Source organism: Patiria miniata, unplaced genomic scaffold, assembly GCF_015706575.1.
Source record: "Patiria miniata isolate m_02_andy unplaced genomic scaffold, ASM1570657v1 HiC_scaffold_2, whole genome shotgun sequence".
NCBI lineage: Eukaryota > Metazoa > Echinodermata > Asteroidea > Valvatida > Asterinidae > Patiria > Patiria miniata.
Genome location: NW_024037058.1, coordinates 14,449,104 through 14,464,191, shown reverse-complemented (window position 1 = coordinate 14,464,191; position 15,088 = coordinate 14,449,104). Strand labels below are relative to the sequence as shown.

At 41.9% G+C, this 15,088-nt stretch overlaps 1 protein-coding gene across 1 annotated transcript; it reads left to right on the top strand.

Moving 5' to 3' along the window:
- Positions 1-6,519: 6,519 nt before the first annotated feature.
- On the top strand, positions 6,520-14,083 carry LOC119726388 (scavenger receptor cysteine-rich type 1 protein M160-like). The gene is made up of 3 exons (XM_038198043.1): positions 6,520-7,239; positions 12,932-13,255; positions 13,701-14,083. The coding sequence occupies exons 1-3, from the start codon at positions 6,909-6,911 to the stop codon at positions 14,081-14,083; spliced, it is 1,038 nt and encodes a 345-aa protein (XP_038053971.1). The 5' UTR covers positions 6,520-6,908.
- The last annotated feature ends 1,005 nt before the right edge of the window (positions 14,084-15,088 follow it).

Sequence of the window (15,088 nt, the reverse complement as noted above, 5' to 3'; positions counted from 1 at the left end):
TTTATTTTCATCTCGAGGGGGCACGTTTATATCCGCGAGAGGGGCAATTTTGTTGGCCTTAGAAATATCTGGGAGCCCCTGCCACTCCCCCGATTCCGCCACCCCTGGAAACATTGTGTTTCTGTAAAATTGAGATATTAGGCCCTAAATTTGCTCTATACTTTGCAATGGAGCATACGCATAATTGTTCAAAATGGCAATGGGCTTCATGACTACTTAAGGGGTAATACATCACCCCGACTCAAATTCATCTTCTGAATACTTTAGGGGTGATAATCTTTGGATGGACTTTTCTTCCCCCCCCCCCCCCCAATTGAACAGAAAATGAAAGATGAAATAGGCTTTAATTTGACGGGTGTTTCAAATACCTTGGAGAGTTGTGAGTATTTTTCCTGATCTTAAGAAGCGGGGTATTCGTCACTGAAGTCTATGGCAGTCTATTTGCTAATCTGCAACCATATCCGCTCCGTTCACAAGTACCCCCTCACCGGCAAAGAAAGTACAGTTGGGGGTGGCCGACCACCTCCAGCTTGACTGCAATTTTGCCGAGAATTTTGCGCGGCCACTGCGTGTACATGGTACAAATCCCCTGGTGCACGTGCGTCACACACAAGGAACGATGCGCGTCAACCAGCGAAATGTCCCTCCCATGGGACGTCGTTGCTAGGTAAAAGGGCGCCCTCTTTGTTGGCGCACGGAGCCCATAGACCTTACTTTTGTTTTTAAACATCGAACGCCATTTCGTATGGGATGCTACAAGGACATTGATATAAGCTGTGTCGATGTCGTGCATGAGCGATGTGGATGTGATAAACATTTCATTTACTACGGCTGGCCTTTATTTGGGGTAACACAGATAGAACAATCCACAAACTATAAATAAAATGCTGTGTAACCAATCAAAACACTGAATAATCAACAGACACTTCCAAAAAGGCAATAAGGATATTTTCCTCTTACCGAACTTGTCAATGAGAATTTTGGGGGCAAAAGCTGATGCCAACTACGTTGAATTTATGAAGCATGTATATGGTCGCCCATACAAAATGTCGCTCAGTATTATTGTCGATGTCATACAGCTAACAAAAGCCTCTAATTGCGCGGAGTGATTTGCAAAAAATTTCGCTGGCACTAAGCTGCATCGGGATTCCTGTTTGTGAGTCATGCTTTTCCTATAATTTGTTTGCTGCCCCAAACGAATACTTTTACATAAATTGCACTTGCCTTGATAAGGCATGAAAAACAGCTCTCAAATGTACATTTTGTATTCATTTCATGATAGAATTATTATTTAATCATTATCTTAAGCTACAAATACCCACAAAACGACGGAGGTGTCTTCAAGCAAACAACAAACTCTAAAAGCATTTTAGAACACAGCCACCGATATCAACATTAATTTGGAGAAATTGATTCCTGACCTAAAGATAAACCTAAAGGCCATTTGGGTTTTTTTTATTGGCCGAGGTTGATATACAGTAATCGATTCGGAGAGCCATCACCAGCGTCTGTGATCTTGTCCTTGGAAGACATGTCCACGATCTTGGATTTAACCTCTGCGTGTGTCAGAGAGGGTTCCTTGCCAAGAATTAAGGTAGCGGCACCTTCGAGAAAAGAAGAACCAAAAAGAATCGAGTTAATTGGTCGAATGATAATAAGAACATCATGATGAAGATATCAGTTTAATACGGAAGCCCAAACTCCGTTTAATGTCTTTGATTTATTCGTGAATTTAAGTTATTCGTATAATTTAGATTTGGATGTTTGAATCTAATTTAATGATGTACTGAGTTAAATAAAAACCAAGTTAATTTCAGAGATTGAAGACACTCCAAGATGTCTTTCTGAACAGCCACATTTTGTTTCATTATGTCCAACTTGGACTTCCCAATTTGCAACAGCTCCTCGACTTAATGTTTTGTATGTTTGTAGCCTCGACAAAATAAATTTCTTGTACCTTAAAGTAAAGCATAATTTGTCCAATAAGTCAATAGACCTACATGCAACTTCTTTGTCACCAACCAACTGCCAAAGAGACCCGTCGCGAGAGGGCGCTATCACGACCATCCAATATCGCCCACGGACTTGTCAAAACAACGTCTAGGGTTGCAGACCAGTAAATAAACTGCCAGTAAAAAAAACCCCAATGATAAATGCCCCCACTTCAAAAATTCAGGAAAAAATACTCACAACTCTCCAAGGTATTCCAGACACACATCAAATTGAAGCTAATTTCGTCATCTTTCACTTTCTTTTCAATTTTTTTTTGGGGGTTAACGATGACTTTTAGGAGAAATTTCCATCCGAAGATGATCACCCCTTAAAATGGTCCTAAAGCCCATCAGGTTGGCGTAGGTTGTGACCCACATTCGAATCCCGGCTGGGCCATTATGTGGATCGGGGTTTTCAGTCCCTGTTTGTTTCCATACGTTTTCCCCAGAATATCATTCTGGGGTTTTCCTCCCACCACTAAAACTGTAAATTTCCTTCCATATCTTCTACCAAGTTGAGTTACTGCCATAGGTTATCCCATCCAATTGTCGAATAATTAATACATACATACGTGCATTTATGTTACAAATCGCGGAAGTGGCTCCAGGCAGTTTGGTTGAAACTAAACAGGGGCCCTGTACGAAAGTGCCTGAGAATTACACTGGTGTAGCGCCCTCTCGTGATTATAAATCTAGAAAATTCCAACGTGATTCCAATTTTACTCACATTCTTCCTGAAATCATTCCGATAAATTGGTTATTCGATCAAACGCATCATTCGTTGTTATATGAGAACATGTACGTACATTGTATTGATCTTTGACTAAGGATTATGCCCTTGCATTAAATCATTATTGCTGGTTAATTTAGTGTAATTTGGGGCTTATATTCTTATCTAATTTCTCAGTTTGTTAGATCAATTAGTAGATACTGGGGAAAATTATTATCTCAGACTATTACAATCATGTGTTTTTCATGTCACCTCATTATTGTTGTATTAATTTGGTTTTCTTGTAGAACGGCCTTCACGGCCAACACAGCTTCCAAGGCCTCCAGTACTGGAGTCCAGTGCCTCCATCACACAGCCTACAATACAGTTACTCCATCTTCATCAGTCAATCCACCTATCGAGCTCAGCTAATATCTTCGTCATTGTAATTTTGTGAACAATCAGTAATTAAAGGAGACTAAATCACCTGATCATAGACCCGTCACTAGTCTCCTGTCCTTCCCTTTCTTTCAAGGTTCTTCGAACCAGATCCTTTGAACCAGCGACCTGTGGATTTTTACCACAATGTCTGAACACCATGCCGATGATGTTCTGGCCGAGGAGAACCATGATGAGTCTGTTGCCTCAAATAAGCGCTCCTGCATCCAACATAGCTCATCGAATTCCCACTACTCAAACCTATCCAGTCTTAGTGATAAGGATGCAGCTAAGAAGCGAACACTCGAAGAAGAATTCGTTTTAACGAGCTGGAGTGTCAACTCCAAGAAGATGAGACCGCCGATGAATAGCTTCGTAAACTTGATGAGCAGGCCCACTCAGCTCGAGTTGAAGCCGATGAGCAAGCCCACGCTGCCCGACTTAAAGCCGAAGAAGTAGAGCGACAGGCCTTGCGAGAGCGTGAGGCCCTCACCTCAAAATTATTTCGCCAACGCAGACTACGGCTTGCTCGACAAGAAGTCTTCGAGGCTGAAGCCATCAGCTCCATGATGAATGATATATCATCACCATCAATTCCTGTTGCCACCACCAAGGTGGCGAACCACGTCGAAGTAACCCAGACTCCATCGCATTCTTTAATGTGTAACAGACAATCAGTCACCACCACATAGTGTCTCCTCAACTCCACAACCAGACATTCAGCACACACCCACAAGTGTTTCATCCTCTGTTTGTCGTGGTAATCCAAGTGCTCCACCTGTGACATCTCTCCCAGACATTCAGCAAACACCCCCATGTGTTTCCTCCTCTGTATGTCATCTGACTCCATCTGGTGCCCCATCCTCGACCTCACCACCGGACATTCAGCAGACACTACCCTGTGTTTCGACCTCTGTTTGTCATGGTGCCCCAGCGAGTGCGACCATACCTGCATCAGTGGTAACCAGTGATGTCACTTCCAGACAAGGTGTTCCTAATCCAAGGACTTGTCCTCCGCACTTGCCATACCCAATGGTTTCCGTACCCTCCTTGACAGCGTCACCAGCACCAACTGTTATGGATCTCCTTGTCGCATCGTCATACGGATCCCCAAACCTACCTTACCAAAGTTTTCTGATGGAAAGGAGAAAGAAGTCGCCCTGCTCAAGCTAGCTTTGGTGAACCTTATTGACGTGCATCCCCATCTTTCCGAACAGTATAAGTTCCGAATACTGATCGACAGACTTGGTGGCCGAGCATTGAGGCTTGCCAAGTCATTCCTGTACGCCAGTCAACCGTACACCCAGGCCCACCAAGCCCTCACCGGCAAGTATGGACAACCCAGATAACTTATGCAGAGTGAAATGGGAGCCATCATGTCCATTGCGCACTCCTTCAATCAAGTATGGAGACACCGATGCGTTTGTGATGACTTTTCTCTTGATGTTCTGTCCCTCGTTGGAATACTTCAAGCCTTGGAGGGCGCAGAGGGAGTTGAACTGCCATGTGGATCTCGTGCCGATCGTCTGCGTGGTAAACTGGCCCCCTCTCACCGGTCAAACATCTGGTTCAAAGGAAACCAACCTAATGTCTTATACTGTTCCCGAGAAAAAAAAAACCAGAAAACCCTCGGTTGTTTACATCGGACACGATGGAGTACCCGTCGTTTTCACTTTCAGTCAATGTACGTACGATATGTATATATATACACAGTACCGTGCTCGCCAACAGCGCGCGGTGACTAATCACCAACGCACAAAATATGGTTTCTTACACGTCCGCAAAAGGCGAATCACTTGACGGATGAAATAACAACTAGCATCAAAACAGCAAAACAGCTCGAATGTTGGGGTCGCAAAATTCGTTCACGCACGCATAATACAGGAATAACACAAAATAGCCCAGTTTTGAAAGGATAGTTGTGTGGATGTTTATATCCTTCTTTTAAATGTTCTTTCAGATTAACATCATTTTGTTCAAAGCGCGTTTTGTAGCTAAATTGGGCTGTTCTAGGACCTAGTATCCCTTTAACTCTTGTATCTTTTGTCTGGCGTAACACACCCTTATATACAGACCCATATCGATGCTCCCTATGACTTTTGCCCATTACAACAGCGAATAGAATTTGCAAGAAAAAAATACGTTCGCGCTTCCATGCTGCGTGGCCCGCTTATACGCATGCGCGCATACAATTTTATATTATTATAAAAACCAGCGGGTTGGTCTATAATAAATCGACGCCCCGTTTTTGCAATTTTACGATCGGTTGAATGGATTGATGTTGAGTCATTCTTGTCACAGCGATAGGATGCTCTGTAAAAAGTGACTTTATAGCTCTGGCCGGGAGAAGTCAATGTCACTCGGCCCTGATAAATCGACCATGGAGTCGGCACATCTCGCGTATGGTTTGGCGGTGTCGATGCTTGGATGTGTCTGTTTTGGGGCGGTTTCTGCAGGTAGGCTGTTATGTTTGTTTATTCCAAATTTGACAGTCCGGGTTTAGTCGAGTGTACATGTACACCTTAAGATCTCTTAATTACAAGACATAAATTGTTAAGCTTGTGAATAACATTGTCTTCTTGCTGGTAATTAAAAGTTGATAAGAGGCACAACAAGCCCAACAGATTAAATCCTGACAAGATTAGCCGCTATGAACCATTTTAATGCAAACTATAATCTGAAAGATTTTGGACTGTCTGTGACAGAAAGAAATATGTGATCCAACTCGACTCAAAATTCCATCAGTGGCATTATATTGAGGCCTGCCGCCCCGTTTTTGCCATCTGCTTAACTTTTGGGGAAGAAAACAGAGATTTGTTTATTTTGAAGGGAAAAAAAAGTAAACCATTGAGTGCCCTCGGAAAACGAGCGCCCATGTTGCAAATTGGACCCAATCTATGCAACTGAACGTTAAGTCAACATAACTTCATCAATATGGAAATGTAGCTGCTTTTTTTCTCATCCAGATCTAAACCGAACTCGGAGAAGCACAATATCTTCAACTAACTTCGATGCTGAAGTGATCAACTATAAATAAATAAACACAAATGAGGAACAATTACAAATGGCTTTTTGAAACGAAAAACAACACTCTGATAAATCTAAACCAAGAGCTTTATAATATTCAAATCTTTATAATATTCAAAAGAGTTTTTGATGGAAAGACGTAATACGTATGTTAGGTTACACATACCCAAACATGAAAAATAAAAAATATAATCTGTTTTCTAGTTTCCGTACTTGCCTTATTCACTCAATAAAAAATACTGTTAAAAGTAGGGTCACTAGAGTATCACAAAAATAGTATGCAATCGAACAATGGTACAATTAAATAATCACTCCCTGATAACGAAATACGCACAATATAATGCAGTGAAATCCAACTTATTATGAGATTAGGTAGGAAACCAACAGCATAATGCCAATAGTTTTTTTTGCTTCAAAGCTTGCCTATTGTTTTGTTGTCTCTTGTGCTTCTGCTTCTGATTTTAATAACAAAGAGCAGTTAGTCTGGACAGCCTGATAGCATGAGGTTTTGCTAGACAAGACAAAGAGTGGATTAAAAATGGTATAAGAATGTAATGTGGCATACGTATTTGTGTATAGTGTTGTGTACCGGATCCACGACTTAGCATATATTAGCATAAAATATTACACCGGCAAGAGTCCGGCAGTCTCCTGGTGACGAGCAGAGCATACTGTTCGAAACGTCGAGTTAAACTAACTGGTTTGTTATTTCTTTTTTCTTTTCTTTTTAATTAGCTGATGTGATGGGGCTACGTCTTGCGGACGGGCGTTACCCAAACGAAGGTCGTGTAGAGGTCCTTCCACCAGGAGAAGACTCGTGGGGAACCTACTGCTCCAACGAGAACCCATTCCTTATTGGCCGCGTGGCGTGCCGTCAACTCGGCTTCCCCGCCCTCCTGTCGGCAACTGCAAGCGGGGAGTTTGGCAAGGCCACCGGTCCCATCTGGTTCCAGCTGATGATATGTGGCGAATTGCAGGAGATGATGACTCTAGATGATTGCTTGATGTTAGGATGGGTTCCGTATTACGAGGTGTGCGATCACAGGTTCGATGTAGGCCTCACCTGCTTCACAGGTAAATAAAACACTAATTACCAAACTATTGAGAAAACCCCCTTTGCGGTTGCACTGCGTGACATGAATCTCTTAGGCCCCCCCCCCCAAAAAAGTACGGAGCTTGCCCCAAAAGTGGTGCAGCAACTCGGCTTTTTTTTAAATGTCGGCTGATGACTGCAAATGGCGACAGACTAAATTTAGTGCAACATATGGGAGTCCAGAGAGGCCACATAAAGCTTATACTCGATCGTAACCCCATCTAAAAACACGTTAAATTTTGCAGCAGCAGGATTCCAGTCAAAACCAGTGAGTTTTGCGGTTTTGAGACATCATCTTACACTGAAAAAAAAAGCTTTGTCATTTTGCCGACGCACATGGCTACGGCGACTCACGCGCATTATAGTCGAGACCGGATAGTCCGAGACCGAGACCAAGACCGAGACCTGAAGTTGCGAGACCGAGACCGAGACCGAGACCAGCCCCTTCAAGGCGGACCGAAACCGAGACCGAAATGGTCCGAGACCGAGACCGAGACCGCGGATAATAAATAATAATAATCTAAATAAACAACAAGACACTAATTACAGCTGAACAGTCTGTCCTTGAGATGTTGATGTTCATGGGGATGTGAAGGAAGATTAGTGTTTGAAAGTTAGGAATCACTTGTACCTACTTAATTGTGTCATGCGAGTGCTCTTCGTGTTTGCTTCATGCCATACATTACCACATGACAACATAATTTGTTATTGTCACAATCAATTAAAAAAAATTGGAAACAACTTAATTTAAAGAAAGGGAAAACCTTACTTGATGAACTCCATATATTTTTGCCACTTTTTTAAATTTGGTTTTTTTTTTAAATATTGTTTAACTACTATAACGTGTAAGTCTGATAAAGAAACTCTAACTCAGGAGTACGACAATTTGTACTAGTTTTTGCAAAACTTGAACATGTTGAAACTTGACAAAAGTAAAAGGTTAAAGGTGGATGTTTCATCTGTTATAGGAACTCGGACCCTCAACTCCACAGCCACCCCTTGGTTTCAGCAATGACCACAAATGGATATTTAAATGCAACTTTAATTTTACATTGGACCTCCTTGTAAACCTGATTCGAAAAAAATTTGGAGCAAGAAAAAATTGATTTATTTTTTAAAATTTCAGTCATGGAATATAGATTTGTACATGTAGACCAAAAAATTGAGAGATGGTAGCCAGATATAGATTGGTCTGCCCCCCCCCCCCATTCCTCTTTGTGATTCTCCTTCCAACCCTGCATGTATGTGGGTACCCTACATGTTTGTTTCTTGTTCCTCTGTCATTTACGTCTGAAGAAGGCCTGGCTAAGGCTGAAATGTAATGCCACTTTATTTTTGTTTAATGTCAATAACGTTACATATACAATAGAAGACTGATCAACCATATTTGCCTGATCTATCTTCTGTTAATCTGCCCGCCGTCACCATCGCCATTAGCATATTTGAGAATATGGCCGACACAATAGAAGGGCGCTGTCACAAACTGAATGTGGTGGGCGAGATGCACTTTCAGGATTCATGGCTCAGTGCCCACGCCTCTCTGTGTTTTGTACCGTGCCATCGTATCGCCCGCATCAGCTACTTTGCCGGGCAATTTACTTGAATATTTTAGTGAGTAAATAGTACGACATTCTCGACTCATGCAAATGCAATTGGCAATTAGGAAATGCAACTATAATAATTTTAAGGAGACGAGGCAGGCAATTAGAGTCTATTTTTGTGTGACCTTGGCAGTATAGTGTTTATCACAGATGAAAAGATGAATACATGGCGAGTCAAAAAGAAAGTGACCGTATGATAAAAAAATATGGCACGCTCCATATTGTAAAAAAATATAATTGGGATAAAGAACATGTTATTAAGTAGTAACTGTGAACATTTCACGTAATTTGCATACTCTATTCCCAAGTCGTGTCTATTTTAATAAAGAGATCACACAATTCAGCTGTCCTCCACTAATACCAATTTAACGGTCTACGAATTGATGAATATTCATAAATAAATATAATGGGGAAAAAAACGTTTTCCCGCCTCCACGAATAAAGGAAAAATTGAAAAGGAAAATAGAAAAAAAATCACCAATATTTCTAGGGAAAAAGAGTTGAATTGTTCCCCATATTCAAAATACAAAATGTGACGGTAAAAATAATGTTTAAGTCTTGATTCATAAGATTTAAATCTCAGTTGTATTTGGAATCAATAAGGATGGCTATAAAGTGCTTGTTTCAACAGATCATCCCACAATAAAAACGAGAAATAAGAAGAGGAGCAATGGTTATTGGAATATGCCTCCCTCACTAGAAAGTGAAGAGAGACATGTCCATTAGCATCACACTGCAGTCACATGTGCCCTAAACTGATTCTTTACTTAACCCTAAAAGGGCCGGGGCGGAATCCGCCCCCCCCTCACTTTTTGGCTGGTCTCGACTCGAGACCAGCAAAAATATCGAGACCAAAAGGGACCGAGACCGAGACCAAGAGCGAGACCACAGCTCCCGAGACCGAGACCGAGACCGGCGAAAAGGGGTCTCGAGACCGAGACCGAGACCGGTCTCGAGACCTACAACACTGGCGCATACCAGAAACCAGAGACTTTTTTTGGCCTTATGCGAGTTTGTCTGTTCCAAAGACGAACTGGTGGAAACCCAACGTTTCGGACGGTATTCTCTGCCCATCGTCAAGAGAATTGATGTCACACGGTGCAACGTCTCTGTCACGCGGTGTAATATTTCTATTATTACTGACTTCACCATGCAAACCTTCAGTTGTATTGTACTGGTACCGTGTGGAATCATTCCGTATGACCTGTTCATGAAAAGCGAAAGAAACTTACCAATAGAAACAGTGCACGCTATCCATGAACAATCCTCTCGATAAAAAGAATGACCTCTGAGTTACTTTCCTCACGAATGCATTCTAGAAGCTCAAGGGTCACATCGTCCAGAAACCACCTAAAACGTTGTGTTAGATTGTTTAATTATAAATCATAAAGTTTGCGGGTAACACCATGGAGATAGATATCTCTCTTGAAAGAAGCCAGTCAGTCACGCACACAGCCCTGTTTGACCTCAGTTTCTTGTCCCGAGGTCCGATCTCAAGCACGCATGGCCCAAAAGCGTACGCGAGATTTTACGAGATTTATTCGAGACTACAGAAAAACACAAAAAGTGCCTGGAAACATGCACTGTTTGGCCAGTATGGTTAAATAAGTAAACAGTTGAAATCGTGTGCTTTATTTTGATACAAAAAATAACTGCTTTTGACAAATAAAAAGTGTTGTTACGGCCTGTCAAACAAAATCATATTTTTTTATCCACAAAAGCGAGGGCCGATAGTTTTTAGGTATACATTCAATTCTTTAAAAAGGCCGAAAGAAACGGCAAGGCTTAGTAGATAGAGGAAAGTTTACACTTCATTTTTATGTGAAACACGTGCAGGAGACTTCTAATGTTTGGTCCAAATTGCCGGTTGAAAAATGAAGACTTTTGGGAGATTTCATGATTTTCAATCACATGTTCGCGTGTAAACGAACAGAAGTACGCTGACGTACGTAGGCCTGAAAACATTGTGAATAGCACGTGCGAACGTGCAATGAATGACATGAATATTAAGCAGGCCCATACTCGAGCTCGACCAATCAGTGGGCGTATGGGTCACAAGGTCACACCCTTTTGGGGTTCCTCGCTCTATGCTTTATAATGGCGACGATCTTTTTGGTTTGTGAAAAATGGAAGTTGTTGGAAATATTAGGGGTACATCGAATCTTAAAATATTATCGAAATCACGTTAACGAGTTTTTATAGATGAAGATTCACTCTTTCCTTTAATTACCTCAACATTCGGGACACTTCTCGAAAAAAACCCGGAAATTTCATGACCTAATTTTTAGTCGATTTGTCCTTGAAAAAATATCGTCAAGATGCATCGAAATCGGTTTTTTGAGAACAAAATACCTTGATGGATGTATTAAGTTGGTGTTAATCTACCTAAAACAACTTTGTTTGTTTGGATCGGTTGTGTTTACCATGAAAATTGCAAATTTTTTCGGAAGCCCTTTCTACGGGCCATCGTTCGCTGGCCTTGCGTTGCGGTCAGTTGTATGGACGAGAAAATAGAGCAGCTACGCGTGACACGGCAACTGACTGAAGTGTGGTTCTGAAAAGAACCGGTTGGTTGAGTGTAGAACTCGACGTTCCGGACAGTGTGCTCTGTCCGTCCTCAGGAGGTTGAGCTTGTGTACTTATCATATTTTAAAGGTCTGGTTGAAAGGAAACCAGTCCAATGTCTGACTGTTCTTAAACAACTGTTTTAAAAAAAGTTGTTTACTTCTAACGCGTACGCGCTATACGTACGTATTTTCGGCCGTTATACAAATATTGAATGCTTCGAGTGGTGTAGTAAAACTAGCCTCCCGAGGTGATCCATGGACCATTCTATTTTCCCGAGGCGAAGCCGAGGGAAAATAGAATGGTCCATAGATCACCGAGGGAGGCTAGTTTTACTTCACCACGAGATAAAGCATTCAATATTTGTTTTATTACACTTCACCCACAGATTCTGCTTGATTTTAATATTTTAAATTATTTAAATCTGAACACAGTTGAAATATACTTCAATTTCAATACAAAATTGGTGGAAAATGTATTTCTCTCTTAAAAAACTACCCCATCACGAAATGTTTGAACCCAAGTCTGCGGCGCGCTCTCTTTGGAATAATACGCGCTACGCACAACGCGCAACGCGCACACCAACATGCATTTGCACACAAATACCGAGCAGTGGAAATAGAACTTTGGTTGCTAATGGTATAGTACTTTGGTTACTATGCGCATAGTACTTTTGGCCGTGCACAGAAAGATAGCAAAATTAGAAAGTAACATGTGACTCGCTCTCGGCCAATCAAGACACAGAATCTGTGGGTGAGGTGTTATAAAACGCAATATCCTTCTCTGATGAGGACTAATTTCCCCCGAAATTATCTGTCCATAATGTCGTATTTGAGTGCAGGCATGCCCCCGGAAATTTTGAAATCTACGATGCTTTGTCCTGCATTCTAGGCTGGAGAAATATTCGCCTAGTACTGTACATGTACGTATGTATGTACATGTAGTTGGATCTGGTAGCGCGGCCCGAGCGGTAGAAGCATACGCTACAGTAAAGTTTGCACGCAAGTAAACTCTCAGGAAAACTGACAAAGCAGCGTAAATTTGATTAATCTAAACAATAACAGTGGTTTTTCATAAAAAAAACTATAGCCAATAAATTTACCTAACAGATGAACATACACACGTGTTTTCATAAAGAAAATTCTTTCAAAGGAACATGTGCGACCGGAATCATGAATAGCACCCAAACAGCTCGGTTCATGAGAGTAAAAATTGTGACACCCGAAATTGTTCTCCAAAGAATAGCACAAAAACTTCTTTTTTTATAAAATGCTTTGTCCAACTTCTCGACCTAAAACGATATCATTTGGATTTCTGACATGACTTGTAGTTAGTATCCAGAGCGAAATATAGTGCGACGTTTTACTGGCCTTTTCCTGTGAATACGTTCACTAACTGCACCATCCATGTTCTCTTCAACCTTGAACTTTCCCTGCGCAAAACCTGCAGGGCTAGAGTAGTACCAACAATTCCCCCACTCAATAATTTGTTTGTGTTCGGACCATAGGGAACCTCCGTTTAGTCGGAGGTCGACGGGAGAGTGAGGGAAGAGTGGAGCTTCACGTTGGGGGAGATGAGTGGATGCTGTTATCATCCCGAGGGGGGGCAAACTTTATGTACTCCGACAGTGTCTGCCAGTACCTTGGGTACCAATTCTCAGTTGGGGTGACACAAGAACCAGCGGTTAACAACAACCAGAAGATACTGTGTTCCTTCTCTGCTTGCCCGATTGATGACGGATCAAGGGGCTTCTTTCAATGCCTGGATGAGTTAAGTCTGCATTTCTGCCCAGATAAGAACATCACCTTACTCGGAGCAGTCTGCGCGACAGGTGCGACATAATTAGTGAAAAAATGGGTGCATTAATTGTTCATCTGTGTTTGTATATGGGAGAATCTTTGTATAACTATCCCTAGGATATGTCAGTAAAACTGCCCAAGACAAAGAAAAACAGCCTTACATGCCCTGCCCAAAGAAACACTCATATGTTTTAGACTCGGTGTATTTTGTTCATCTTTATTAATAATGTCAAATAACGATTTGGGTACATTAACGCACGCACCAAATTTAGTCATACTGTTGCAGGACACAGGTACGGCTCCACATAATTTTGTGTAAAATTGCAATTCTCTTTCAGGAGCACTGAGGGTAGAGGGGACAAAATTTCCGTCGTTGAAATAATACATGGGCTCAATGGGGTTTATTATTTCAATATAATTGACGTGAAAGGTGGTGACAGTATATGGCTATTTTTCTTTTCATTTTTCCCTCCGAAGAAAATGATATACTTCCTTCTGACGCTAGCGTTGAGTATCGTCTAGGCCATACCAGTAACGGATCCCAATACATGGGCATAGTGGAAGCCAGATACAATGGGTCCACTTGGGCAACACTTTGTCTGCAAGTTGTCAACGAATACCGGGCGGGAGTTGTTGCTGACCAAGCATGCCGTAGTATTGGGTATCCCTGGGCTTACGTCTCAAAGCTGATCCCATACTCAGAGTCCCCTGGCTACGTCAGCACCGGAGAGGAGCTGATTATGAGGGAAATTTTCTTGGGTTCATCTCTTGGTAAAGTACGATGGGTACGAGGCCAGAACGCTTGCCAGCGTCATCAATATGAACTTCTTCACGTCGAATGTGAAACAGGTATGGACTAGGCATACAATGTTAACTTGCTGAAACGTCCAAAGCGATGGTAGAAAAGATATGACAAAAAATGTTTAGCGTGAGTGGAATATTATCTCGATTCATAAGATGGAATTGCGTCTGGATGGTGTAAATTCAAAATTAGGTTTTGCCATTCACCGACGTTTTTGAATATCCATCATCCCGACGCATTTTCCATCTTATGAATTGTTTCATAGCGGCATGCGCTGCTATATCTGATTCGGACCAGTCAGCCGATCCCGGCAAGCTCGGCGGTCGAGTGGTAAGACGTCTGCGCTAGAAGGAAGCAGGAGGTTGTGGGTTGGAGGTCAACCCAAGTGATTTTTCTTTCACAATCACTCAGGGCCAACACTGAGTATGCAGTGTTTATAAAAATACATCTGTGAAGGGCGAAACTAAATTGTGAACTATTATCCCGACAAAGCCTTACAAACAGGGAAGGCTGCTTATAAACCCAATACACGTCTCAACGTGAATCCTATTGACACAGGTGGGTGTAAATGCTTCCTAATTGCTTCCTATGGCTCTGAATCATTCATATGGTTTTACCTTTTAGTGCCCTTACATACTGATGAAACAAACATGAAAATATACGCTTGAGGTATAAACTAATGGAAGAGTCTGTTGATGGGAATATACTAAAACATGTAGTTTTATTCTCGTATTCCAAAAATATGTGTTTGTAATTTTTTAACCAAGAAGATTTGTGTTTTTCTTTACTTGACTCAGGTGTAACAATGTACGGTCTGACAGTGTTCCCCTGTTCCAAACAAACGTGTCTTGGACGTTGTGGAAGTCCCGCTGACGGCGAACTGTGTGGATGTGATGCGGTCTGTATCCTGTGTAGCGACTGCTGCTACGATTACAAGGAAAGGTGCTCTCTCCAAGAAGACCCGGACAACAACACATCACTGTCATTCGGCTCATTCACTTGTACAATGGTCAATTGGGATCGGGCAGTCATAGTAGACGGATGTAGCCCAGGTTGGAATGAC

Excerpts from the sequence above, each read along its gene's own strand:
- LOC119726388 (XM_038198043.1), top strand. The coding sequence starts at position 6,909 with ATGGGGCTACGTCTTGCGGACGGGCGTTACCCAAACGAAGGTCGTGTA. Across the intron at positions 7,240-12,931 it reads AGGCCTCACCTGCTTCACAG|GGAACCTCCGTTTAGTCGGA; the intron begins GTAAATAAAACA and ends TTCGGACCATAG. Across the intron at positions 13,256-13,700 it reads CGGAGCAGTCTGCGCGACAG|AAAATGATATACTTCCTTCT; the intron begins GTGCGACATAAT and ends TTCCCTCCGAAG.